Here is a 27,710-nt window from a genome sequence, read left to right as displayed (position 1 = left end):
TAATAAAATTATTCATTAAACAAACTTTTGTCTCTATGTAGTGTGTCTTTGTCTCCTTCAATTTTCCTGATTTTTATGTTAATATCTTCCATGTTATGATTTTGTATTTTACCATTTTGTGATTCCAATATTACACATATCTATAAACAGGCATCACACGTGGAGACTAAGGTAGTTGGAAGCTAACAAGTGGTGGTGTGTTGCTACTTGCACTCTTTCTCACCAGACCATTCCTGAGCTGAAAGCAGTTTCATGAAAACATCAGCATTCACTTCATATTGACTATGGAATTCATAAGCACTCTAGTTACAACCATTAGTGGCCACTGTGTACACTGTACGAAGGATAACCACATTCCCATTCTCTGTTTTGATAGCATTTTGCGCTCTGCTAATAAGACACATCCATTTTGTAAATTTCTACTTCACATTGACTATGGAATTCATAAGAACTCTAATTACAACCATTACTGGCTACTGTGTGTACTGTACAAAGGATAACCACATTCCCATTCCCTGTTTTGATACCATTTTGTGCTCTACTAATAAGGCACATCCATTTTGTAAATGTCTACTTCCAAGTTCATGTACAAACTTTTTGGTGTGGAATTATGTTATTGTTTTATTTGTATCAGGTCATGTATTTTCCATTCTGTACTAGTTATATAAAATTTGTTATACAATATTTCCATTTATCATATTTTATGTGTATTTCAGCTACTTTGTGTTAGCTACTGAAATAATAGCAATGTATTACAGTTAATGAATTTCTTCATATCATAGACTGTGTGGAAAACTAACCAGTCATATAGACACTCAAGAAGATTGCAAAGTTATGCCAAAATATTTTGTGCCATGTCGCCTAACCTAATGAAGACTACTATATCTTATAGCTTACTGAATGTAGCTCCTTAAGAAACTCCTTAATGTGCCCATTACAACTTAACAGATTGAACATTCATTTTGCATATGAGATTTCATTAGTTCTTATGTAATTAATCATCATTTCAGGAATTTTTATGTGATTACTCGCACACTCTAACTCTATAGCTATTGTTTCTATCAGTAATGCCTCATAGCAAAGTGTCTTGGTTCATTCTTTCTTAAATTCAATGTCAGTAGATGACAATAATAAGAATGAATAACATATGGCAAATGCTACACTTATTATTTTATTTATTTCCTCATCTCTATCACTTCACAGCTGTTGAAGATTTCATATGTATATCTTTCCCTGTAGCTCTTGACATTATGAAATTTAAATATGAAAATAGCAAATTCTCAGGGTTGTTCCTCATGTTCAATTTTTTCTCGTTTTGTTTCAGGCAGTGCAGGCGTTAATAAAAGCAGGAGTTGAAACATCATGCTTTGGGAGGGATCTTCTCACAAAGTGTCTGCACATTGCTGTAGGTGCACATGATTCTGAGGTAAACAAAGAAAAATCTTAACCTCCTATTTACTTCTACATCTACAAAAATACTTCACACGCTGCCATATGGTGCATGGCAGAGGGTACCTTGTATTGTACTAGCCATTTCCTTTCTTGTTCCACTCCCAAATAGAGCAAGGGAAAAATGACTTTCTATATGCCTCCGTACGAACCCTAATTCTCTTATCTTATTACACTCCCACAAAGTCTCCATTTGTATCAGTAGAAAAATTCTGCAGCTAACTTTACATGCTGGTTCTCTAATTTTCTCAATAGTGTTCCAGGTAGAGAACATTTTCTTAATTCCAGTGATTACCAACTGAGTTCATGAAGCATCTCCACAATACTTTCATGTCGATCAAACCTACTGGTAACAAATCTAGCAACCTGCCTGTGAAATGCTTTGATGTCTTCCCTTAATCCAACCTGGTGGGGATCCCAAACACTCAAGCAGAACTCAGGAATTGGTTACACTAGTGTTCTGTATATACTCTCATTTACAGATGAACCACACTTTCCTAAAATTGGCCCAAAAAACTGAAGTTGGCCATTTGCCTTCCCTACTGCAGTCATTACATCTTTGTACCATTTCATGACACTTTGCAATGGTACACTCTTGAGTGGGCACGCCTATGTATAAAGTGTGCCAACTATAAATAAAATAGTCTTGTACCATTCCATTGTTGTTTCATGATTTTGAATTCACACCTATTCATTCATTATTGTTTCAACCGACACAGTTATAAATTGTGTTGTTATATGGCCAAGCAAGCAGCAGTAATATAAAATAAACAGCGAGTTAGATGAGAAAAATTTACAAGCCGTGAAAGAGACTGGCCCATATTAGAAGCTAACAGCATGATCTCATTATGAGACCATTTTCTATGAGATACTAGTAATCGAATAAGTGGTTGGCTGGTATCTGATGCAGCAGCATTGTTTAATGCTTTGAGTGGGTTGTTACTGTGGGGTAGCACCTGCCATGGCAACAGAGTAATATAATGAAAGTTTATTCCATTATTGTTTAGTTAAATAGTGGTTTAGCTCATATTATATAAATTTATATTATCATTGTTTAATACAACTAACATTAAACCGTGATTTTATGCATACATAATGACCTTGGTAACATATAGACAGCCATTCTTTACATGTGTATGAAGTGTGCCATGTGTCCACTTGTGTTACGTTAAAGACGTGCCCACTCTAGGGTTAATTGGTGTGTCTGTATCAAGCAGTACATTACTATCCTGTATTCAAATATTATGGATTGTTTTGCCTACTCATATGTATTAATTTACATTTTTTTCTATATTTACAGTAAGCTGCCACTCATCTCACTCAACTAGAAAATTTGTCTATGTCATCTTGTTTCCTCCTATAGTCACTCACTGATGACACCATCCCATACACCACAGCATCAACAGTAAACAGCCACAGACTGCTGTTCACAATGTTCATCAGATTTTTTTATGTATATAGAGAATAAGAGTGGCCCTGTAGCACTTCCCTCTTGCACTCCTGATGATACCCTTATCTCAGATGAACACTTGCCATCAAAGACAACATACTGGGTTCTATTACATCAGAAGTCACCAAGCCATTCACATATCTGGGAACCTATTCCATTTGTCATATTTTATGTGTATTTCGGCTACTTTGTATTAGCTACTGAACTAACAGCATTGTATTACAGTTAATGAATTCCTTCATGTCAAAGAATGTGTGGAAAACAAACCAGTCATATATACACTCAAGAAGATTGCAAAGTTATGCCAAACTATTTTGTGCCATGTCACCTAACCTAGTGAAGACTACCGTATCTTATAGGTTACTGAATGTAGCTCCTTAAACAACTCCTTAATGTGCCCATTCCAACATAACAGATTGAACATTCATTTAACATATGGGATTTCATTAAGAGTCTGTAGTGGGGCACTGTGTCAAATGCTTTGTAGAAGTCTACGAGTATGGACTCTGCTGGTTTCCATTGATCCATAGCTTGCAGAATATGATGTGAGAAAAGGGCAAGTTGAGTTTCCTATGAGCGATGCTTTTTAAATCTGTGCTGATTTGTGGACAGATGCTCTATCATCTCAGGGAAATTTATTATATTTGAACAGAGAATATGTTCTAGAATTCTGAGACAAACAAGTGTTATTTTGTGGTTCTGTTCTCTTACCTTTCTTGTACACACGTGCATTTTTCAGTACCTAGCGACTTGGGTTGGGTGAGAGATTCACAATGAATGCAAGCTAAGCAAGGGTCCCTTTCCATAGAGTATACTCTGTAAAATGGTATTGGAAATCAATCCTGTCCTGGTGACTCATTTTTTTATACTCTTTCAGTTGTTTCTATATGTGAGAGATATCTATTAATATTCTATTAATATCTATTAATATACCCCCATGAACCATGGATCTTGCCATTGGTGGGGAGGCTTGCGTGCCTCAACAATACAGATAGCCGTACCATAGGTGCAACCACAACGGAGGGGTATCTGTTGAGAGGCCAGACAAATGTGTGGTTCCAGAAGAGGGGCAGCAGCCTTTTCAGTAGTTGCAGGGGCAACAGTCTGGATGATTGACTGACCTGGCCTTGTAACACTAACCAAAATGGCCTTGCTGTGCTGGTACTGCGAACGGCTGAAAGCAAGGGGAAACTATAGCCGTAATTTTTCCCGAGGGCATGCAGCTTTACTGTGTGATTAAATGATGATGGCGTCCTCTTGGGTAAAATATTCCCCCATTCAGATCTTTGGGCGGGGACTACTCAAGGGGACATCGTTATCAGGAGAAAAAAAACTGGCGTTCTATGGGTCAGAGCGTGGAATGTCAAATCCCTTAATCGGGTAGGTAGATTAGAAAATTTAAAAAGGAAAATGGATAGGTTAAAGTTAGGTATAGTGGGAATTGGTGAAGTTCAGTGGCAGGAGGAACAAGACTTTTGGTCAGGTGAATACAGGATTATAAATACAAAATCAAGTAGGGGTAATGCAGTAGTAGGTTTAATAACGAGTAAAAAAATAGGAGTGCGGGTAAACCACAACAAACAGCGTAGTGAATGCATTATTGTGGCCAAGATAGACACAAAGCCCATTCCTACTACAGTAGTACAAGTTTGTATGCCAACTAGGTCTGCAGATGATGAAGAAATTGATGAAATGTGCGATGAGATAAAAGAAATTTTTCAGGTAGCGAAGAGAGATGAAAATTTAATAGTTATGGGTGACTGGAATTCAACAGTAGGAAAAGGAAGAGAAGGAAATGTAGTAGGTGAATATGGATTGGGGCTAAGAAATGCAAGAGAAAGCCGCCTGGTAGAATTTTGCACAGAGCATAACTTAATCATAGCTAACACTTGGCTCAAGAATCATGAAAGTAGGTTGTATATATGGAAGAACCCTGGAGATACTAGAAGGTTTGAGATAGATTATATAATGGTGAGACAGAGATTTAGGAACCAGATTTTAAATTGTAAGACATTTCCAGGGGCAGATGTGGACTGTGACCACAATCTATTGGTTATGAACTGTAGATTAAAACTGAAGAAACTGCAAAAAGGTGGGAATTTAAGGAGATGGGACCTGGATAAACTGAAAGAACCAGAGGTTGTACAGAGTTTCAGGGAGAGCATAAGGGAACAATTGACAGGAATGGGGGAAAGAAATACAGTAGAAGAAGAATGGGTAGCTTTGAGGAATGAAATAGTGAAGGCAGCAGAGGATCAAGTAGGTAAAAAGATGAGGGCTAGTAGAAATCCTTGGGTAACAGAAGAAATATTGAATTTAATTGATGAAAGGAGAAAATATAAAAATGCAGTAAATGCAGCAGGCAAAAAGGAATACAAACATCTCAAAAATGATATCGACAGGAAGTGTAAAATGGCTAACCAGGGATGGCTAGAGGACAAATGTAAGGATGTAGAGGCTTATCTCACTAGGGGTAAGATAGATACTGCCTACAGGAAAATTAAAGAGACCTTTGGAGAAAAGAGAGCCACTTGTATGAACATCAAGAGCTCAGATGGAAACCCAGTTCTAAGCAAAGAAGGGAAAGCAGAAAGGTCGAAGGAGTATTTAGAAGGTCTATACAGGGGCAATGTTCTTGAGGACAATATTATGGAAATGGAAGAGGAGGTAGATGAAGATGAAATGGGAGATATGATACTGCGTGAAGAGTTCGACAGTGCACTGAAAGACCTGAGTCCAAACAAGGCCCTGGGAGTAGACAACATTCCATTAGAACTACTGACAACCTTGGGAGAGCGACAAAACTCTACCATTTGGTGAGCAAGATGTATGAGACAAGCGAAATTCCCTCAGTCTTCAAGAAGAACATAATAATTCCTATCCCAAAGAAAGCAGGTGTTGACAGATGTGAAAATTACCAAACTATCAGTTTAATAAGTCACAGCTGCAAAATACTAACGCGAATTTTTTACAGACGAATGGAAAAACTGGTAGAAGCCGACCTCGGGGAAGATCAGTTTCGGGAAAGATCAGTTTGGATTGCGTAGAAATGTTGGAACACGTGAGGCAATACTGACCCTATGACTTGTCTTAGAAGAAAGATTAAGGAAAGGCAAACCTACCTTTTTAGCATTTGTAGACTTAGAGAAAGCTTTTGACGATGTTGACTGGAATACTGTCTTTCAAATTCTGAAGGTGGCAGGGGTAAAATACAGGGAGCGAAAGGCTATTTGCAATTTGTACAGAAACCAGATGGCAATTATAAGAGTTGAGGGGCATGAAAGGGAAGCAGTGGTTGGGAAGGGAGTGAGACAGGGTTGTAGCCTCTCCCCGATGCTATTCAATCTGTATATTGAGGAAACAGTACAGGAAACAAAACACAAGTTTGAAGTAGGTATTAAAATCCATGGAGAAGAAATTAAAACTTTGAGGTTTGCCGATGACATTGTAATTCTTTCAGAGACAGCAAAGTACTTGGAAGTGCAGTTGAACGTAATGGACAGTGTCTTGCAAGGAGGGTATAAGATGAACATCAACAAAAGCAAAACAAGGATAATGGAGTGTAGTCAAATTAAGTCAGGTGATGCTGAGGGAATTAGATTAGGAAATGAGGCACTTAAAGTAGTAAAGGAGTTTTGCTATTTGGGGAGCAAAATAACTGATGATGGTCGAAGTAGAGAGAATATAAAATTTAGACTGGCAATGGGAAGGATAGCGTTTCTGAAGAAGAGAAATTTGTTAACATTGAGTATAGATTTAAGTGTCAGGAAATCGTTTCTGAAAGTATTTGTATGGAGTGTAGCCATGTATGGAAGTAAAACATGGACGATAAATAGTTTAGACAAGAAGAGAATAGAAGCTTTCGAAATGTGGTGCTACAGAAGAATGCTGAAGATTAGATGGGTAGATCACATAACTAACGAGGAGGTGTTGAACAGGATTGGGGAGAAGAGAAGTTTGTGGCACAACTTGACTAGAAGAAGGGATCGGTTAGTAGGACATGTTCTGAGGCATGAAGGGGTCACCAATTTAGTACTGGAGGGCAGCATGGAGGGTAAAAATTGTAGAGGGGGACCAAGAGATGAATACACTAAGCAGATGTAGGCTGCATTAGGTACTGGGAGATGAAGAAGCTTGCACAGGATAGAGTAGCATGGAGAGCTGCATCAAACCAATCTCAGGACTGAAAACCACACAACAACAACACCAACATCTATTAATATGTCCTCCATTTGGGAGTCTGTATTATGATCAAACAACAGTATGTTTGTACAATCATCCCATGTGAATGGTTTCTGAAATCCAAGATTTAAAACCACCATCTTAATTTTTTATCTTGCCCTGACAACACTTAAATATTCTGTTAGAAATCTACTTATTTTCTTGTCATATCTTGCAGTGTCTGTATCCATATGAGTACTTGTTCTCTATATCCAGACCTTCCTCTCAACTACTAATTTGGATGACAGTTTGTAAGGATATAAAATGGAATGATCACATACTCGGTCATTGGAGAGGTAAGTTGCAGACATTGCCTCATAGGTAGGATATTGTAAATATGCAGGACAGTCTATGAAGATTATTGTTTACAAAACACTGATGTAGCCCATCCTAAAATACTGCAGAAGTGTGTGGGACCTGTTCAGAATACCACTAATGGGGGATATTGAATTTTGACAAAAGATATTTTTATACCTAACACCAGAAGGCTACTGTAAAACTTTATTTTACTGCACTAGTTTTACAGTCAAATATTTGGACCATAACTTAAAGAAGCTTTTGTGGAGTTTTCTTGAACATGCTAGATAAGCTGTAGTAGCATACTGTAATCTTACCCTTCCACAAATTACCGTTAAATTTCTCTGTATCTAAAAGTTTCAAAAGCTTCGAGAGGCATAAGCTGTACAAAAGAAAAACTTGTTAGTTATCTTCATTTTCTCTTATTGTTGGCTGCAGTTCTCATGTCTAGGGGTGCATTCTTGAGGCTGAAATTTTCATTTTGTAGGTTCCTGTTGATCTGAATAATGTTTGAAGATTTGCCTGTTTTACTGTTGAATTTTATTTTTTGTCACATTTTTCAGTTTTACAGTTTCCACTTCAGATCACAAATGCACATTGTTAAAACTATAAATACATCTGTTTCCATCAGAGGCATGCCCACTACTACTTACATTCTGAAGTACTCACAATATTCCAAAGAGTTTACAAAGCAAAAAAGTTTATAAACTTTTTTGACAAAAGAAGAATCGTCATTAAGATTTAATATTAGTTTATAAAAGAATCCAGAAATAAATTTATTAATTAGTGTTAGATTGTGCAATTTTAAATATGCCAGACATTTTGCAATTTCAAATATTTCTAAAAGAAGAGTAACTTTAGCTGTACATATTGATTATAAGAAATTAATTTCTTTTTATACATTTTAGCTTGAAATATATTACATTGTTTACAAAATAATATAAAATTCTTTTAGTGAAACAGCTGAGATACTTTTAACCTACACAAGATTTGAAAATACTTGTATGGTACCCCTATTTCTATAAAGAAAGGTGATGCTAGAAGAGGATGTCCCATTATGATATCTCTCTCACAAAATTTGGAAACTGAATGTTTACAATATTTTGTGATAGACTATAAGGCTTGCCAAACAGTGTACAAACTGATGCCCAGGATAGAAGATGGATGTATAGAAGTGTCTGATACATAACACATGCAGAAAACATATGAAAATATCTACTATACAAGTCATAATCTGTACATATATATCAGGATAAGGCATTCAGATTTTTATATCTGTGGAACATACTGTCACAAGACAAATCATATAAGGTCAAAAAGTAAAAGATTACACCATTATGCTATAGAAATAATTACAGAGACAATGTAAATTACAAGAATTACATATTGTAAGTTAACATCCATACAATCAAACCTTCAAAATCTTCAAAAGAGAAGAGAAAACTTCAGAGCCTAAGTGTATGACAAGTGAGCCAACTTGAAAAACTTACAATGATGGGTACAGGCCAAAAGAAAATACTCAGTCATGAGTGGGAATCAATCAGCCACATAAACCATAGCATTTAAGCATATGTTGACTCAAGAAAGAACAAAATAATGAAAAAATATTAGGGCCTAAGTTTACGATGTGAGGATTGACTCATAAATCTATACCACTCTGGATACAAACCAGCAAAAATTTTTAGCACAACAAAATTAGTAAAGCTCATAATCATATCAGTAAGTGTGATCACATGCGAAGATTAATTGTGAGGAGCATCAAGCCTCAATCAATGATTGTACATTCTCCTTGAGTAAACACACACACACACACACACACACACACACACACACACATAGTCACGATGACCAGGGGTACCCAAAACAGAGTTAAGCATGAGTCTGTCCACAACTCAAGTTCCAATCAGATACAATGTTGCAATACTCAGGATAAATTCAGGTAAACTATGTTATAAATAGCTTTGAATAATGACACAATCCAGTAGCTTTAGAACCTAAATCAGAGTATGAAAGCAGACATGTATACATCTTGTTATATTTTCTATACTAGTAAATGTCTTCCACACTATTTGCCAATTGCCCATACAAACTAACCTACATACACAAAAACCTAGAAGATTCATTTACAATTGATAAAAAAGATACACAGTGATTTAAAGTTATATAATGTATTGGAACATCAATCCCCTACTTGAAATAACATGCATTTATGCTGAATAACACTGTCTTTAGCAGTCTTGGCTAATGATTCACAAATAGTATTATGCACAAATATGCTCAGATACTATTCTAATTTTCACAGTACAAATTATGAATATTGTCCCATTTCAAAATTGCAAGAAGATCTACTCATTTAGTCTCATGGCATACATGTATCAAATTCTAAAGCAGAAATCTATTACAGAACATAATTATATAGTGTATCATAGATTTTAACTCAGTCAGTAGATAAGAGAGAACTTTAAAAAGCACGTCATCCTACATACTAAATTCCAGACAAACAAAACACAATTATATAGTTTTATGAATCTACAGATAGATTTAAACCCAGTCAATAGATAAGAACCGAGCGAGGTGGCGCAGTGGTTAAACACTGGACTCACATTCGGGAGGACGACGGTTCAATCCCGCGTCCGGCCATCCTGATTTAGGTTTTCCGTGATTTCCCTAAATCGCTCCAGGCAAATGCCGGGATGGTTCCTTTCAAAGGGCACGGCCGACTTCCTTCCCCATCCTTCCTTAATCCGATGAGACCGATGACCTCGCTGTCTGGTCTCCTTCCCCAAAACAACCCAACCCAGTAAATAAGGTAAAACTCTAGAAAACACATCATCTTACATAATAAATTCATGACATTGGAAAAAGAACAAACAAACAAAAATTAGTTATTTATAGATCATGTCTATATAATTCAGTGATTTTGCATAATCCAAACGACTTCTTAGATTTAGGATATACAAGCCTGTATGCATAAGGATGTGGATTTTCATGAATTTCGAATGGTCCAATATAAATATTGAAAAATTTCTTTATCTCACATGTGAACACTTTAGATTTCTCTTAGGCTTTCATCAACACAAGATCTCCTACTTCAAACTTAGAAAATCTACCTTTACCATAATGTCTCTGCTTTCTCCTATCCCACTCTTTTTCATCATCTCCCTAACACATTCTTCCCTCTGTTGTAGCGACAGAAATTTACATAGTGGAAACTCGGCATTTTCAGAAATAAAGTTAGTTGGTGTGCAATTAAACATGATTTCAAATGGTGAACAACTTGTTTAAGAGTGTTGTAAGCTGTTCATAATACCCTCAAAATCACTGACATAATCTATCAAACTGGTATGATTCTTACTACTATATGTTCTAAACAGTCTTCCAATCTCTCTCACATATCTTTCTGTAGGGTTACTCGAAACATGGTACACTAAGGTTAGAATATGCCTTATTTTTGCATGAACAACAAAATGTTTCCAAGCTTGTGATGTAAATTGAAGACCATTATTAGACAAAATTGTTTTAAGAATATCCATCTGATGAAAATATTTATTTTCAAACTTAGAGATGATTTGCTTACTGGTAGCTTTCTTAAGAGGAAACAGCTTTATGAACTTTGAAAATACATCAACCACCACAAAAATATAACAAAATCCTTTCTTAGACTTAGATAAACGTCCATAAACGTCCACAGACATGAGGTCAAGGTTACTATTAGCAGTATGTTTTGCATGTGGCCTCTACTTGTTTCTTTACTTACCTTCACTCTCTGACATCGGTCACAGCTGGCAATCTTCTTCTTGACTCTCCTTCCTATGTTATAAAAATAGACGTTTTCCTGAATCTTTTGTGTGCATTTGGTTGATCCACAATGAACAAAACTCCCATGTGTATAATAACTAAAGTATCAATACACAGTTCCAACGAACATAGTTTCTAATCCTCTGAGTCTGTCTTTTGTCTCCTGAATAAAATACCCTTGTGTACTTTATAATACTGTTCTGTCTTTCCTCCTCCTTTCTTACCCAACATTCTCTTAACCAATTTCCAATTTTGATCATGATTTTGATAGCTGCAGATGTCTTTGAAAATTTTCAAGATATCTTTTTCCTCTTTCACACCTCTCAGGTACATAATTTTAAACTCTTTTTCTCCTTCTCCAAAGTTATTAGATGATTTATTTTCTAAAGGTAGCCTAGACAAAGCATCAGTAACTACATTGTCTGTACCCTTTATGTATCTGATTTCATAATTGAACTGCTGTAAAAACTAGGCCCAATGAGTGATTCTTTTATCGTACAACTTACACACTTGAAGAAAACATAATGCTTTGTGATCAGTATAGATGATGACTTTGTGACCTAGTAAATAATTTTTAAATTTGTTGAATGGCCAATGTACAGCCAAAAGTTCTTTCTCAGTTGCAGTGTATGTCTTTTCATGTTTCTATAATACTCTACTAGCAAATACAAGAGATCTATGTTCAATAACACCATAAACTTCAACTTCCTGAAATAAATGATCTCCTGAACTGACATCACTTCTGTCTGTCGTAATACAACAAAGCAGAGACAAATCTGGTCTGAACAATATCTGACTTCGACAGAACTGTCGTTTGATATCATCAAAAGCATACTGACACTCATGATTCCAATCCCAAATGGTGATCTTCAAAAGCTCACACAAGCATGGAGCATTCAAAGCTTGGCTACAACAAACTTTTATATAAAATCTAGTTGACCCAAAAAATGATTTAAACTGTTTTTTGTTGTGAGGAGTAGGGAAATTAGCAATAGTATCAAGTTTCTCTTTATCAGGTGCAATTTCTTTTTCAGATATAACTTGTGCAAAAAATTTAACTTCTTCCACACCAAATTTACACTTACCTATTTTTGAAGTCATACCTCTTTCAAATTCTGAAGGTGGCAGGGGTAAAATACAGGGAGCAAAAGGCTATTTACAATTTGTATAGAAACCAAATGGCAGTTATAAGAGTTGAGGGGCATGAAAGGGAAGCAGTGGTTGGGAAAGGAGTGAGACAGGGTTGTAGCCTCTCCCCAATGTTATTCAATCTGTATATTGAGCAAGCAGTGAAGGAAACAAAACAAAAATTTGGAGTAGGTATTAAAATCCATGGAGAAGAAATTAAATCTTTGAGGTTCGCAGATGACATCGTAATTCTGTCAGAGACAGCAAAGGACTTGGAAGAGCAGTTGAACAGAATGGACAGTGTCTTGAAAGGAGGATATAAGATGAACATCAACAAAAGCAAATGAGGATAATGGGATGTAGTCTAATTCAATCAGGTGATGCTGGGGGACTTACATTAGGAAATGAGACACTTAAAGTAGTAGATGACATTTGCTATTTGGGGAGCAAAATAACTGATGATGGTCGAAGTAGAGAGTATATAAAATGTAGACTGGCAATGGGAAGGAAAGCATTTCTGAAGAAGAGAAATTTGTTAACATCGAGTATAGATTTAAGTGTCAGGAAGTCATTTCTGAAAGTATTTGTATGGAGTGTAGCCATTTATGGAAGTGAAACATGGACGATAAATAGTTTGGACAAGAAGAGAATAGACACTTTCGAAATGTGGTGCTACAGAAGAATGCTGAAGATTAGATGGTTAGATCACATAACTAATGAGGAGGTGTTGAATAGGATTGGGGAGAAGAGAAGTTTGTGGCACAACTTGACTAGAAGAAGGGATTGGTTAGTAGGACATGTTCTGAGGCATCAAGGGATCACCAATTTAGTATTGGAGGGCAGCATGGAGGGTAAAAATCATAGAGAGAGACCAAGAGATGAATACACTAATCAGATGTACGCTGCAGTAGGTACTGGGAGATGAAGAAGCTTGCACAGGATAGAGTAGCATGGAGAGCTGCATTAAACAACAACAACAACCTCCTGATTCTAATTTTGAAAACACATATCTTAACAGATCCAAATGTTGTTCCCAGTTCTTTTCTGTGAGCAGAAGGTCATCAACGTACACAAATAATTTTGAACTCACTTCACTTCCTAAGACAGAATCCAGAGTTCTTATGAATTCAGCTACAAATACATTTAGCCCAAATGGCACCACACAGTACTGAAAACACTTACCTCCATCAAAATTGCTGTATACTTTCTAAAATAAATTTCAAGTGGGATCTGGTAAAATCCAGAGGTCAAGTCCAAACTATGCATTTATTTTACATAATCAAATTTGTGTAAGAGCACGTCCATGTTCTCAGGATGGTCATTCTCTCTGATAAGAAATTTATTAAGATGTCTAGAGCCCATTCTCACTCCACCATGTCTCTTACTTATCACAATTAAAGGATTATTGTAAACACTCCTACTTCTCTTCTATTTTCTGAATTTCTTTGCCGGAGTGGCGGTGCGTTTCTAGGCGCTACAGTCTGGAACCAAGCGACTGCTACGGTCACAGGTTCGAATCCTGCCTCAGGCATGGATGTGTGTGATGTCCTTAAGTTAGTTAGGTTTAATTAGTTCTAAGTTATAGGCAACTGATGACCTCAGAAGTTAAGTCGCATAGTGCTCAGAGCCATTTGAACCATTTGAATTTCTTTTCCACATCTTTCCTTTTTGAAAATGTTTACTATATGGCTTGAGAAAGAAAGGATGATGATCTCTAAGGTAAAGCATGCACTGATAGCCTTTCACTTTTCCTGGTTTTTCACTGAACACATTTCTAAACTCCAATAACAAATTCCTAAGTTGTTCCTTTTGTAGGTCATTAAGAGTTGTAGCTTCCCTTACTTTAGAATCTACTACACTATCAAAATATTGATCATCAATCTCACACTCTTGCGCGTAAATTAAGGATAATGCTGATACATGGTGAAACAACACTCAGGTGGGCAGTTTGCAGGTTTAAATCACCTCGGGGTATGACCATGCAGTGCATTTGACCTGCGGTTGTTGCACAGCAGCGGTGGCAGCAGTCCACATATGCAGAGGTGTGTTGGTGCATGTCAGAGTACGGTGCAGCGAGTAAGTGTGCAGACATTTTCAGAGGTGCTAATGGTGACTGTGTGTTCAAAATGGCTCAAAGAATACGTATTGATGATGTTATGAGAGGTAGAATACTAGGGCAACTGGAAGCTGGTCAAACACAGCAGGTCATAGCATGGGACCTCCGTGTGCCACAAAGTGTGATCTCAAGATTATGGCAATGATTCCAGCAGACAGGGAACATGTCCAGGTGCTACAGTACGGGATGTCCACAGTGTACAACACTACAAGAACTCTGATATCTTACCATCAGTGCCCGCAGACAGCCTCGGAGTACTGCAGGTAGCCTTGCTCAGAACCTTACCACAGCCACTGGAACAGTTTTCTCCAGACACACAGTCTACAGACAACTGAAAAGACATGGGTTTTTTGCCCAGAGACCTACAAGGTGCATTACACTGACTCCTGGTCACAGGAGAGCCCATAAAGCCTGATGTCAAGAACACAGTACATGGTCATTGGAACAGTGGTCCCAGGTTATGTTCACGGACGAGTCCAGATATAGTCTGAACGTGATTCTCGCTGGGTTTTCATCTGGCGTGAATCAGGAACCAGATACCAACCCCTAATGTCCTTAAAAGAGACCTGTATGGAGGTCCATGGTTTGATGGTGTGTGGTGGGATTATGATTGGTGCACTTACACCCCTGCATGTGTTTGACAGAGGAACTGTAACAGGTCAGGTGTATCAGGACATCAATTTGCACCTGCATGTCTGCCTTTTCAGGGGTGCAGTGGATCCCACCTTCCTCCTGATGGATGATAACATGCAGCCCCACCAAGCTGCCTTCATGGAGGAGTACCTTGAAACAGAAGATATCAGGCGAATGGAGTGGCCTGCCTGTTTTCCAGAGTTAAACCCCATTGAGCACATCTGGGATGCTCTGGGTCGACATATTGCTGCACATCTTCAAACCCCTACAACACTTCAGGAGCTCTGACAGGCACTGGTGCAAGAAGGGAGGCTATACCCCAGCAGCTGCTCAACCACCTGATCCAGAGTATGCCAACCCGTTGTGCGGCCTGTGTATGTGTGTGTGGTGATCGTACCCCATATTGATGTCAGGGTACATATGCAGGAAGCAGTGGCGTTTTGTAGCACATGTTTCGGAAGGTTTTCTCAACTTATCACCAATACTGTGGACCTGTTCAGAATACCAGAAATGGGGGATATTGAATTTTGACAAAAGATGTTTTTATACCTAACACAGACGGCTGCTGTAAAACTTTATTGTACTGCACTAGTTTTACAGTCAAATATTTCGACCATAACTTAAAGAAGCTTTTGTGGAGTTTTCTTGAACATGCTAAACAAGCTGTAGTAGCATACTGTAATCTTACCCTCCCACAAATTACCATTAAATTACTATGTCTCTGAAGGTTTCATAAGCTTTGAGAGGCGTAAGATATACAAAAGAAAACCTTTTTAGTTATCTTCATTTTCTCTTGTTGTCGGCTGTGTTCTCACATCCATGGGTACATTCTTGAGGCTGAAATTTTCATTTTGTAGTTTCCTATTGATCTGAATAATGTTTGAAGATTTGCCTGTTTCACTGTTGAATTTTATTGTTTGTCACAATTTTCAGTATCACACTGACTTTACAATTTCCACTTCAGAACACAAATGCATGTTGTTAAAATTATAAATATGTCTGTGTCCATCAGAGGCTTGCCCACTACTACTTACATTCTGCAGTACTCACAATATTCCAAAGAGTTTACAAAGCAAAAGAGTTTACAAACTTTCTTGACAAAAGAAGAATTGTCACCAAGATACAACATTATTTTATAAAAGAATCCAGAAATAAATTTAATAGTTAGTGTTAGATTGTGCAATTAATAATATGAATTTTAAATATGCCAGAAATTTTTTAATTTCAAATGTTTCTAAAAGAAGAGTAATTTTAGCTATACACATTGATTGTAACAAATTAATTTCTTTTGATACATTTTAGCTTGAAATATAATAAATCGTACACAAAGTCATAGGAAATTCTTTTAGTGAAACAGCTGATATAATTTTAACCTATATAAGATTTGGAAATAATTCTATGGTATCACCTTTTTCTATAAAGGAAGGTGATGCTAGAAGAGGGAGCTCAAATTAAAATTAGCAAAACTTGTTGAGAGCACACATTTTAACCAGAGATTTATAGAGCAGAAAATTTTACCTGTATTCTCTGGTGATGAAATAAAATCTGCCTGATGATAGTGAAATAGCTGAAACTGTTTGTGACAAACTGAAGTTTTGTAACAGGTCACATGTTTGACAGACTGCAAAGAATCATGGAAATGCTGAAAATCCCCTTAATGGGCAGATGCTGGAAGAAAGACCAGTACTAAGCACAAAACCAAGGAGTATACTATAGACTCTTACCTATCACTCCAATAGGGGCTGTGTGGACAACATTAGAATAATTACAGTGTGTACAGAGGCCTTTAAATGGTTGAAGTCAAAGGAAGAGTAGAGCTCTAGCAATTTGTAGACTTAGTTAAACTGTGAACTCCTAGTCAAGTGTAAAAAGGTACTCAGATTCACAAAAGAAATCTATTTCCCAGTGGTGATCATAACCATCAAAAGTGGACTACTAAAGGTCTAGGACACCAATCACCACAAACAGCCACAACTCAAGTCCATAGTGGAGATGAGGAAGACCAGACAGAAACATTGTATCAGCACTAAGAATTGCCCACCCATCAGCCAGTACTTATATAGGATGTCTCCAGATGAGCAATGGGTAAATCAGTAAGAAGTGGAGAAGGTGCTACAAGATGACATCATCCAAAAATCAGAGAGGACTTGGTCATCTCCTATGTTCCTTGTGAAGAAGGAACATGGCACTTGGCAGTTTTACATCTGTTACTGATGGCTGAACAAATCCACCAAAGAAGATTTACACTCATACAAAAAATTGATGACACCTTGCACTGTGTTGTGGGAACAAAGTATTTATTTGCTGTTGATATGATGGCTGGCTACTGACCATCAATCTTCACAGGGGTGACTGGGAAAAAAACTGTATAAATTACACCTAGTGGTGGTTTCTTTGAGTTCAGAGTTAAGCTACCAGGTGTAGAAGTATGAAACCGAAATTTTATTGCAATAATTACATCTGTTGTTTGAAACTGATGAACAACATTTTATTCAAAATAATCTCCATAGCTATTTATAAATTTCTCCCACCTCTCCGGCAGGCTATGAATGCCACACCAAAAAAACAGTTCTTCTTTTGAAGCAAACCAGTCAGTGAGCCATTCTTGTACATTTTCATACAAATTGAAGCATTGTTCAGCGATGGCATGTCCCAGTGATGCAAATAGATGATACCTAGATAGAACCAAGTCTGGAGAATAAGTCGCATGCCCTAGTATTTCCAAACTGAATGCCTCGATGGTTTCCAGAGCCATTTTTCTGTGTATGATGTGGCATTATCATGGAGCAATATGACTTTGTGTTGCCTTTCTCCATATTCCAGTCATTTTTTGCTCAATTTAAATCAATCATTTGCTGTTGGTAGTGATCAGTGTTAACTGTTTCACCAGGTTTTAGCAGCTCATAATAGATGACACCCTTCTGATCCCACCAAACACAGAGCATTGTCTTGTTTCCAAAGCAATTTGGTTGCAGAGAATGTTGATGGTTCACCTGGATTCACCTTCGAGTTACAATGCTTACAATTTTCAAAATATATCCATTTTTCATCACCTGTCACTATTTGAAGGAGAAACGACTTTCTTTTGTATCTGGTGAGCAGCATTTCACAAGTGGTCTTTTGATTTGCTTGCTGTCTTTCGTTCAGTTCATGCAGAACCCATTTTCTGCAACTTTCCCATAGCTTTCAACCAAAGAGAAACAGCTTTCTGCATCACATTCAATTGTCCCATGAGTTCCTGTTTAATTTGAGTATCGTCTTCATCCAATAAGGCCTGTAATTCATTGTCTTCAAACTTTTCCTTTAGTTTCCTGCGCTTATCATTTCTCACATCAAAATCACCCCTTCTGAATTTTTGAACCACTTGAAGCACTGCGTTTTCCCAAGAGTGTGTTTGCCGATAGCTTCAACTAGCATTTGATGTGATTCTGCAGCTGTTTTCTTCAAATGATAACAGAAAACCAATGCTGTCCACAAATCGTAGTTCATAGGCACAAAACTCAACATGTTTATGGGTTGAAACAGATGCCGATGTATGGAACTTGGGTTACTGTGTGTTGACATTCATTGTCAGCCTTTACAGGAAGCAGATGGCACTCCAGATGCAGTCTCACAGCCCTACACAGATGGCTAGCACCATCTATAGGGAAATTCTAGTTTCTTACCCCTACACCTGGTATTTAGTATGTTCAGTACTCCAGCCACCTTTGAATGCATGATGGACAGTATGCTTAAACATCTTCTTTGGAAGGCATGTCTTTGCTACCAGGATGACATGGTAGTTTTTGTCAAATGCGTATGATGCCCGTTTAAGCTACTTGAGATCTGTGCTGAGATGTGTTCATGACACAGCTCTTCATCTTAACCTGATAAAGTGCTTCTTTGTTGCTCAAGAAATTAAAATCTTGCAGCAGCTAGTTAAGTGAAGTAGAGCCCACCCAGGGACACTCCATAACACATTTCCCAACTCCTCAGTACATTCATAAAGTGAGAGGCTTTCTTGGAATGTGCTCCAACTGCAGATGTTTCACAAAGAATTTTATTTGCATGGCACAACCACTACAATAACTGCTGCAGGGATATGCCAAATTTTCTTGTATCCCTGAATAAAAAAGATCTCTCTGTATCCTTAAGGTGGTCGTGACAACTCCAGTTGTCCTATTATTTTTAGACATGAATGCTGAGATGGAAGTATACACTAATGCTACTACTTATGAAATAGGGGCAGTTCTGGTACAAATCAAAAAGGCACTAAAGTAGTGATTATGCCTACAGATCACTCTGCAAGTTGAAGAAGAGTTACTGTTTGTATAAGAAAGAAAGCCTTGCAGTTATTTAGAAAATCAACAATTTCTGATTCTAGTTCATAAGTTAGACTTTCTATTGTGACTGATAACCATTCTTTATGTTGACTGACAAATCTGAATGACTCATCAGGACAAGCAGCAAGTTGGGCACTGAAGTTTCAAAAACATTTCGACTTCAAGAATATTTAGACTTTCTTCTGCTCATTGGTCTATTTCTCTTTTGTCAGATTTTGAAATTTTATGGTCATATCATCTGCTGCATTGTAGTATTGTATTTTTCTCATATTGCAAAAGCCATATCAAAATTCCATTTAGCTTCTGGCTTCAACAGTAATGTATATTGTTGACATGTGTAAAACTTTACCTCTGTTTTCAGCACTGTTACAAGAGTGTCTTACTGAAAACTTGACAAAAGTTGGAGGTATGAAGTTACCTTCCAAGGATCTGTACATTTTATTCCAGGTTGTTCACTCATTATTTTACATGAATCACTATCTTGGGTGTTGAAGCTTCAGATCTTAAAGAAAACTTGCAATACTTGTTACATAACATAAACTAAAATTAAAACAATATCAGTGAGGACAATTTAAAATTAATTGTTTAGTTTTGATTTAATAGTGCTCCAGTTAGATAGAGCTCCACTGTGAATGATATTCTCAGGTGTGGCATAAGTGCTTGTAAGCAGCTGGGAATTACTCTTATTGATTTCAAGCAGTTGGGAGCTGCTGTCAATGGGTGTATGAAATGAAATGCTTAGAAACATATACCAGAGATGCCAAAGGTACTGCAACTACTATTCCCTCCAGTTGACCATGTCTCCTCAGCAGTGAGTACTCAATCAGTTACGACTCATCAAGTTGACTGTGAGTAGTACATCAATGGTAGTCCTAGGTGTCTTGTACAGGGGAGTCAGGATCCAGGAAGAACTCAGGGTATTGCACCCATCCCCCTAACCATCAAGTTTGAGATGCTCTCTTTCACTGAAACTCAAACTGAATCAGTGAGATTCATTTTACCTGTTGGGAAACCTGCTGATGCCCATATTAGGGGAAAGCAAGCATGAAATGGTAGGGATATTAAATAACTAGCAACTCAAATTATGGCAAAAAATTTTACTCTATAGGGAAATTGCAACAGAGGATGTGAAGGATTAAATTGTGCTTTCTGTGTGTATGCCAGGAGGACCCAGTTAACATTTTGAAGAAGCTATTTCAGTGTCCACAGAGGAAATGTCGTGCAATCAATTGCAGAATGTGGCAGACAATAGAATGAATGATTCCAGTCATCAGGGGTCTTAACCATACATGGGTCATTCTAGCAACTGATCGAGGGTTGAGGAGACCAGCCTTGCTCCCAGAATTTCAATGAAACCCACTATTTGCAGCACTGGAGTCTCTGGTTCTGAGTTGAATAGAAGGATGATACCAGAAACTTTGAAGATTCTGTGACAAGCTAGGCTGCTATTCCCTGTAATTATGCCCTAGGACTGAGAACTGTAGGGTCTCCCTTAAATGGATCAGGGGTACTCTACACATGAGGAGTTGCAACCCAAATAGCTGTCTGTGTGTGGGTATTTGTACGGACTGTAGCCATGTATGGAAGTGAAACATGGACGATAACTAGTTTAGGCAAGAAGTGAATAGAAGCTTCTGAAATGTGGTGCTGCGGAAGAATACTGAGGATTAGCTGGGTAGATCACATAACTAATGAGGAGGTACTGAATACAATTGGGGAGAAGAGAAATTTGTGGCACAACTTGACTAGAAGATGGACTCAGTTGGTAGGACATGTTGTGAGGCATCAAGGGACCACCAGTTTAGTGTTGGAGGCCAGTGTGGAGGGTAAAAATCTTAGAGGGTGACCAAGGGTTGAATACACTAAGCAGATTCAGAAGGATGTGGGGTGCACACAACCTTCTTCTGCTTCTTCTTCTTCTTCTTCTTATTTCTTTTTTTTTCGTTTTTTAAATTTTTTTTTTTTTTTTTTAAAGGCTTAGATGATTATTCTCGATTCAGTTCAGATAATGATAGACTAATAGTGGTAGGAGACTCCAACATATTAATGTAAGGTCCTAAGAATGGTCCCCCACAGATGAAAAGATTAAAATCAATGTGCTCAATTTCCAAAACATTCACAACAAAGTCACACAGCTTAAATCAGCCTAAAAACCAAAAGAGCTCATAAAATACTAGGTACAGAAAGGTGAGTAAATCCCAAAATTACTCCTTTAGTTGTGAAATTTTCTGAGAGGTTGCTGAATATATATGTACATGGAAAGCCAATGGGCTATACCTGTGGACTGAGTTCACAGCCACCGAACCCTGTGGTTCAAGCTGACTAGCACATAAGGAGGTTCAAATGGCTCTGAGCACTATGGAACTCAACTTCTGAGGTCATTAGTCCCCTAGAACTTAGAACTAGCTAAACCTAACTAACCTAAGGACATCACACACATCCATGCCCGAGGCAGGATTCGAACCTGTGACCATAGCGATCTCATGGTTCCAGACTGCAGTGCCTAGAACTGCACAGCCACTTTGGCTGGCACATAAGGAGGAACTGGATATATATGTACACTGTTGTTCACTTATGTGGAGTCTCCAGATCTAGCAAAGGTAGAGATCTAGAGGCCAGGCTTACCAAAGAGGGGTGGAATTTTGTGCAGCTACTGTTTTGTAGGAGCTATTTTGGAGATAGTGGTTCGTCAAGTAGTTGTAAGAAGCCTGAGAAGCCAGCAGGAGCCAAAAAAATCATCGTGGCAGTTGTGGCAACCAGTGTGTTTATGTACTGTGAGCCAAGTCAAGTCAGTCACTGCAATACATATGTTGCAGAAAGAGTACAGGGCAAATGCAGGACTGGCTGGCTGTGATTTCCTCACCTTCAAGCGAAGGACTTGTTATATCGAACATGGTCAGAAGCTGTACATTGGCACAACAAATGAGCACTGAATCTGTATTAATACCCCTCATTTCTAGCCAAAGGTATTCCAATCTGACAGCACAAACCATGACGAGAGGGCTTCATAAGGCAGTGTGACAAAATGGTTCTACAAAAACTACCATGAGTTTTGGCCTTCACCAACTGTGCCCCAAAGCAGGCATTAAGTCCACCATCTCAGATTTGCCTCATTTCCACTGGTGAACCACCTTCTGGATCATTCAGGCCACAGCAGACTTCTGCCTCAGAAGGCAACCATTCAAACCCAGGGCAGTGCAGCTGCTCATCCTCCTGCATGGTGCAGGCACTCCCACTCACAGTGGTGAGTTCCACTTCTGATGGCTTGCGTCCCCTGTAAGAATTGTTGTGGGCTTTTGTGCCCCTGACACACCTTGCCGCCTCCAGCTGTGGTGTGCTCAGTCAGTGCACATGCCACCACACAGTTGCTAGCTGTCAGCACTTCTCTAGCCACTTACCTCAGAGCTAGCCTCTGGCTGATTGCAGGTCTCAGCTGTCCACCATCTGCTATCTACCCTACAGGCCAGAGGGGGCATGCTTGCTTCAGAGCAGCACTATGAATGTTGTAGAATTATTTGTTGTGGTCTTCAGTCCTGAGACTGGTTTGATGCAGCTCTCCATGCTACTCTATCCTGTGCAAGCTTCTTCATCTCCCAGTACCTACTGCAACCTACATCCTTCTGTATCTGCTTATAAGCTGAATAAAAATTTTGGCTGTTGATGCTATTTACATGTGTTCCAAATGACCAACATCTTGACAATAATCCCCCACTGCTATCCATCCTTGCCCCCATAGATGCCATCCGCCCTTAGCCATACATTGCAAATATCATTTTGAAAATCAGCAAAGTCTTTCAAACTCATGAACCTTTTTTTATCACACAACACTATGTTCTTGCTGTTACTACTGCATAACAAGGCTCATGGCTTTCTCTTCCTTCCTTCTTCCATTATTTTCCACACTGTAAAGCATGTTGCATCTTTTCTTCTTTGGTAAACATTCAATGTTCTTGGGGCAGTCATAGACATTTTATTTTGTCACTTCCCAACTAGTTCTTGTGTTCCTCTTCTTTTGTCACCATGCATTCCTCATGTTTATGCTGCTTCCCCAGTAGTTTGATCCACTTACTAACTTCAGCTTGATTTAAATCGGTTTTTCTTCCAACCATCATTCTGCCTGGAATGCTGTGTCAGAATCTGCACAACCCTTTACTGTCATTCCTACATGCATCTAGTACTCAACTGTATACATCTCCCTTTAGTTTCCTTGATTCAAAACTGATCATTTCCTGTTACTTCCAGCTGGTAGGCCAGCATATTTTGAAGTTCGTAAAAAATTTGATGGGGTGGATCATACCTCTCAAATAAATGTTGTTAGATCAATTTAAGTGAGAGTGAAACCCTAATACTACGGTGCCACTGAGTAAGCTACTTAACTCTGTCTTTAATTTGTTTCAGTGTATTCCTATACAGCTTCTTTGATGTTGTTACTGTTCTTGGTTATTTAATGATTATAGAGTTCATACCATTTCTTGCGTGTTTCCTTTACAGTCTTCTCAATTTTGGTACCATCATTATGCACCAACGGTATGTCATCATGCACTACTTCTACATTTTCTTTGTTATGTAAACCTGTGCTTTCTTGGATATATTCCCCACTATCTGCAGCTGCACCTATTTGTGGTTTGCATTGTGTCCGGCATCAAGTTCAGATATTCTTTCCTATTTATTTGTTCCTAATTCTTTGCATTTTGTTATACATTCTTCTGGCTTACAGAGTGTTGACACAATAATTTATTTTATATCTTCGTTTTTACTTAGCCATTGCTCTTCTTGTTCTCTTTCCTCCTTCAACCATTGTGCCTCCTGTTCTTTCATTAATTCTGTAAGTTCCTCCTTTCATTCTCTCTCCTCCTTTAACCAGTTCTTTAATTAAATATTTTGTAAATGCTTTAAAGACTTCCATTTGTTGCTTTATTCCTTTTGTTATTCAATTCATGATTTCATAGCCCAGTTCTGATGACCTACAAGTGACCCTGAATGAGGCATACAACCACGTAAGATATCTGCTGATTTCCCCCCTTGTTCCATTTTGTTGTCATATTGGTTCCTATTCATCCCACTAAATACTTCTCTTATGTCAGCCATAATAATTAATTTGCAATAGTTTAAGCCTAAAAATAACCATTCAGTTTCAGGAGATATGTAAGTTCAGTTCCAACACATAGTCTGGCGATCTCTATTGTATTGAAAACTCCTGACTTTTATGTAGCATCTCCTGACTTTTAAATTTGGTAGAGAATGTACTGTTGCTGGATTCAGTGTCTGAATGATGTTAACAAATACTGATTTTGATTTCTGCTTCTTCTTATTTTGCAGTTAATAAGCAGAATGCTTGCTGAAGGGGCAGATATAAATGGTAGATACAGAGGTCTATATGAAGGCCCACCATCAAGAGAGAAAGGCCACACTATAAAATGCTTAGTAAGTCTAAGCTTCAAGTAATTTATAAAATTTCGTGTATAATCAGTTCATCTGCTCTAGTGAAACACAGAATTTTTATGCTATGTTATTCTTTTTTACAGGGATGCTTTGATTCAGAGCTTGAAGTACATGCTAGTATCTCAGGACAATCTCCTATATTTGGAGCTCTTCACTCCAAAAAAGTAAGGAAGCTCTTTCTTGACTTTGTGAAAGTACTGCCCTTAGAGTGCCTCAATTAATATCCTCTTTCGTGGTCTGTTGATGATTTTTGAATTAAAACAAAACTTTTTTTAGGTGGTTGGAACATTAAGGCAACTCTTAAGATGTGTCAAATGCTTACCCCGGACATATATTTTCAACATTTTCCCCCAGATTATGGACTAAGTTATGAACAACTCTATCGATTTTGAGATGATGATAAATGTGTAAAAATTTATGGATTTTTGTATGTACTTGTCTAGATTTTTCCTTAGTTATTCCCAGAATCAAATTCCCAATTTTAAAACTAAAATGTTTTTTTTCCACTGCTCTCTAATCCTTGATCTTTATTTGTTATAACTATTCCTCTTCTATTAATTTGTTAGGATGTGTTTTGGGAATGTTCGCGACCATTCATTTTCACCGTGGCTTCCAAACATAAGTTCTGGTTGAGTGTAATTTTTTGATGAATTGATTACTGGTTCATGATTTGTTTTATGTCATACGATAATTAAACCACTTACTCCCCTTCTTTGTTGCATATAACCTCACAAGCCAAGGTAGATCTAAAAAGACATTCCACTTGATCGGCTTTTGAATGGAATTTCAAGCCAAAGGCTTATTGGATGCTAATCACATGCAGAAAGTTTCTCCATTTTGCACATATAAACTGCTACCAGCATCTGACAGCATTGCTACTAGCTTTACTATTTCCTTAAAGTAATTTTCTCTGGTGTGTTTAATGAAGAAGTACTGATCTTCCTTTTCACAGCAGTTCCACTTGCCAGTGCACATTGCATGTGGGCAGATTGAATGCTTGATGTTGCTTGATATCAATTTTTCATTTACAGCTGTGGATAATACCTGACTTCTCTTCAAAATTATCAGTATATTTTTTTACCTTGTCACAGTAATTTTTAGATCAGTGTAGAACACTTCTAGCAAGCAATTTGATTCATAATCTTGTCAGAAATAGCAACTTGAAAGTTTTATTTAGCCTTTCCTTTAGTAACTATCTCCTGTGATGTCCCTTTCTTGGTGTCTACCACTTTCAATTGGACTTGGCAACAGACTTTATCATGTCCTGTAGTGGATTTATCAAGTCAGTTTCTGTCTCTTCTTTTTGCCCATGGCAAATAAACTGCCCCTTTGCAAAATCTATTCTTCTCAAAGGCCTGCACCAAGAATCAAATTAATATCTCAGTCCTTGGTAAAGATGAATGAATGCTCCATGCAACTTCCTCCAGTTCCAGATTGTAACCTAGCTTTTAATTTTACTGCTCTTGCCTCATTATTCACCCCCCACCCCACTCCCACAATGCTGCCCCAACTGAGTGTCTGATAACTTCAGTGTCAGCCTGCACTTTGTTAAACAGTTCAGGAAAAATCACACTCAGTTCTGCTCCTGTGCCTGTGATACTGGTACTGGTATTGCAGTTTTCCTTTACTCTTACCCATCATCTCTTGGAGTGAAATGTTTCTACTCTCAGTTCCTTATCATCATAGTGAATTAAATCAATATTCTGTTCATGGCCCATATCTGTTTTCTGGACTAATACCATGGGTATTTTCACAACCTCTTTCAGTTTTCATTATGTTCGTTTTCATGTGGGGTTTGAGTATTATCTAATGGATTGCTGTCTGATCATTGTTGTTGTTGGTACATCTGAATATTGCATTGTGGGCATCTTGGATAACTGTCTGGTCCTTGGTTGTTTCAGTGTCCTGGATGATATCTATTTTGACTCTTCTTATTATGTCAGTTTTACCTTTAGAAGCCATTCCCATTCTGCGTGTTATATATTGGAAATGAAATCTTGGAAGCCGCTTATTAATGTAAGGCTTTGTGTCATTCTGTCACATGTGAAATTTCTCTATTGGTTGCTTTGAATTTCCACTTCTGTCTGCTTATACATATATTCTGCTGTGTACTTCCATGATGATCATCTTCCAAGAGGTCCATACTGCGTACTGTCGAGAACTGACAAAAGTGCATCTATGACTTGATCGCATACCACTGTGTGAAGTTCTTCTGTGGAAATGATGTGCCCCCCCCCCCCTCTTCTTTCTCCATTACTGTGCTGAGATTAGATTAGATTAGATTTACTTTCATTCCAATTGATTCATAGTGAGGAGATCCTACAGGATGTAGAATATGTCAGAAAAAAAAAAATACATGACAAATATTTACAACTAAAACAAATAAGCTAATGTACCTACTTTCCACAGGTCCCAAGTGAAATGATCACTTTTTTCCCTTTCTTTTCTTTTTTTCTTTTTCTTTCTTTCTTTCTTATTTTTTTAAATAAACACTATATGAAAGGATCATTTTACAACCCTCATTTACTAAGATTGCATTAATGCACTGAATATAAAATTTAATTTTCTTTTATTTATTTATAAGGTAATAAACATATAATAGAACTACTAGAATACTTATAAACAGTGAACACATTACTGCACAAACATTTTAAAAATCTCTTAAGTGCAAAACAGTCTACAACTAAAAATGGAAACGATCCAAAGACCAATTACGAAGGTGTTTTTATTCATTCTGGGACAAATTCAATACAAAGCAGCAGTCAGGGAGAAATTGTAAGTGAGACGAGAAACATCATTCTTTCAGCCAAAGCATTGTACACAAACTCAGGACTGGTTATAAGTGAAATTCTGC

At 37.7% G+C, this 27,710-nt stretch overlaps 1 protein-coding gene across 1 annotated transcript in view; it reads left to right on the top strand.

Annotated features, from left to right (window-relative positions):
- Positions 1-27,710, top strand: part of LOC124605330 (serine/threonine-protein phosphatase 6 regulatory ankyrin repeat subunit B-like) — a 353,003-nt gene that overhangs the window by 151,048 nt on the left and 174,245 nt on the right. The window contains exons 7-9 of the mRNA XM_047136936.1: positions 1,325-1,426; positions 24,734-24,838; positions 24,940-25,020. Of these exons, the coding sequence (XP_046992892.1) occupies positions 1,325-1,426; positions 24,734-24,838; positions 24,940-25,020 (288 nt within the window). The remainder of the gene's footprint in view (positions 1-1,324; positions 1,427-24,733; positions 24,839-24,939; positions 25,021-27,710) is intronic.

Source organism: Schistocerca americana, chromosome 3 (genome assembly GCF_021461395.2).
Source record: "Schistocerca americana isolate TAMUIC-IGC-003095 chromosome 3, iqSchAmer2.1, whole genome shotgun sequence".
Classification (NCBI taxonomy): domain Eukaryota; kingdom Metazoa; phylum Arthropoda; class Insecta; order Orthoptera; family Acrididae; genus Schistocerca; species Schistocerca americana.
Note: the sequence above shows the minus strand (reverse complement) of the source record. Positions and strands in the feature narration are given on the sequence as shown.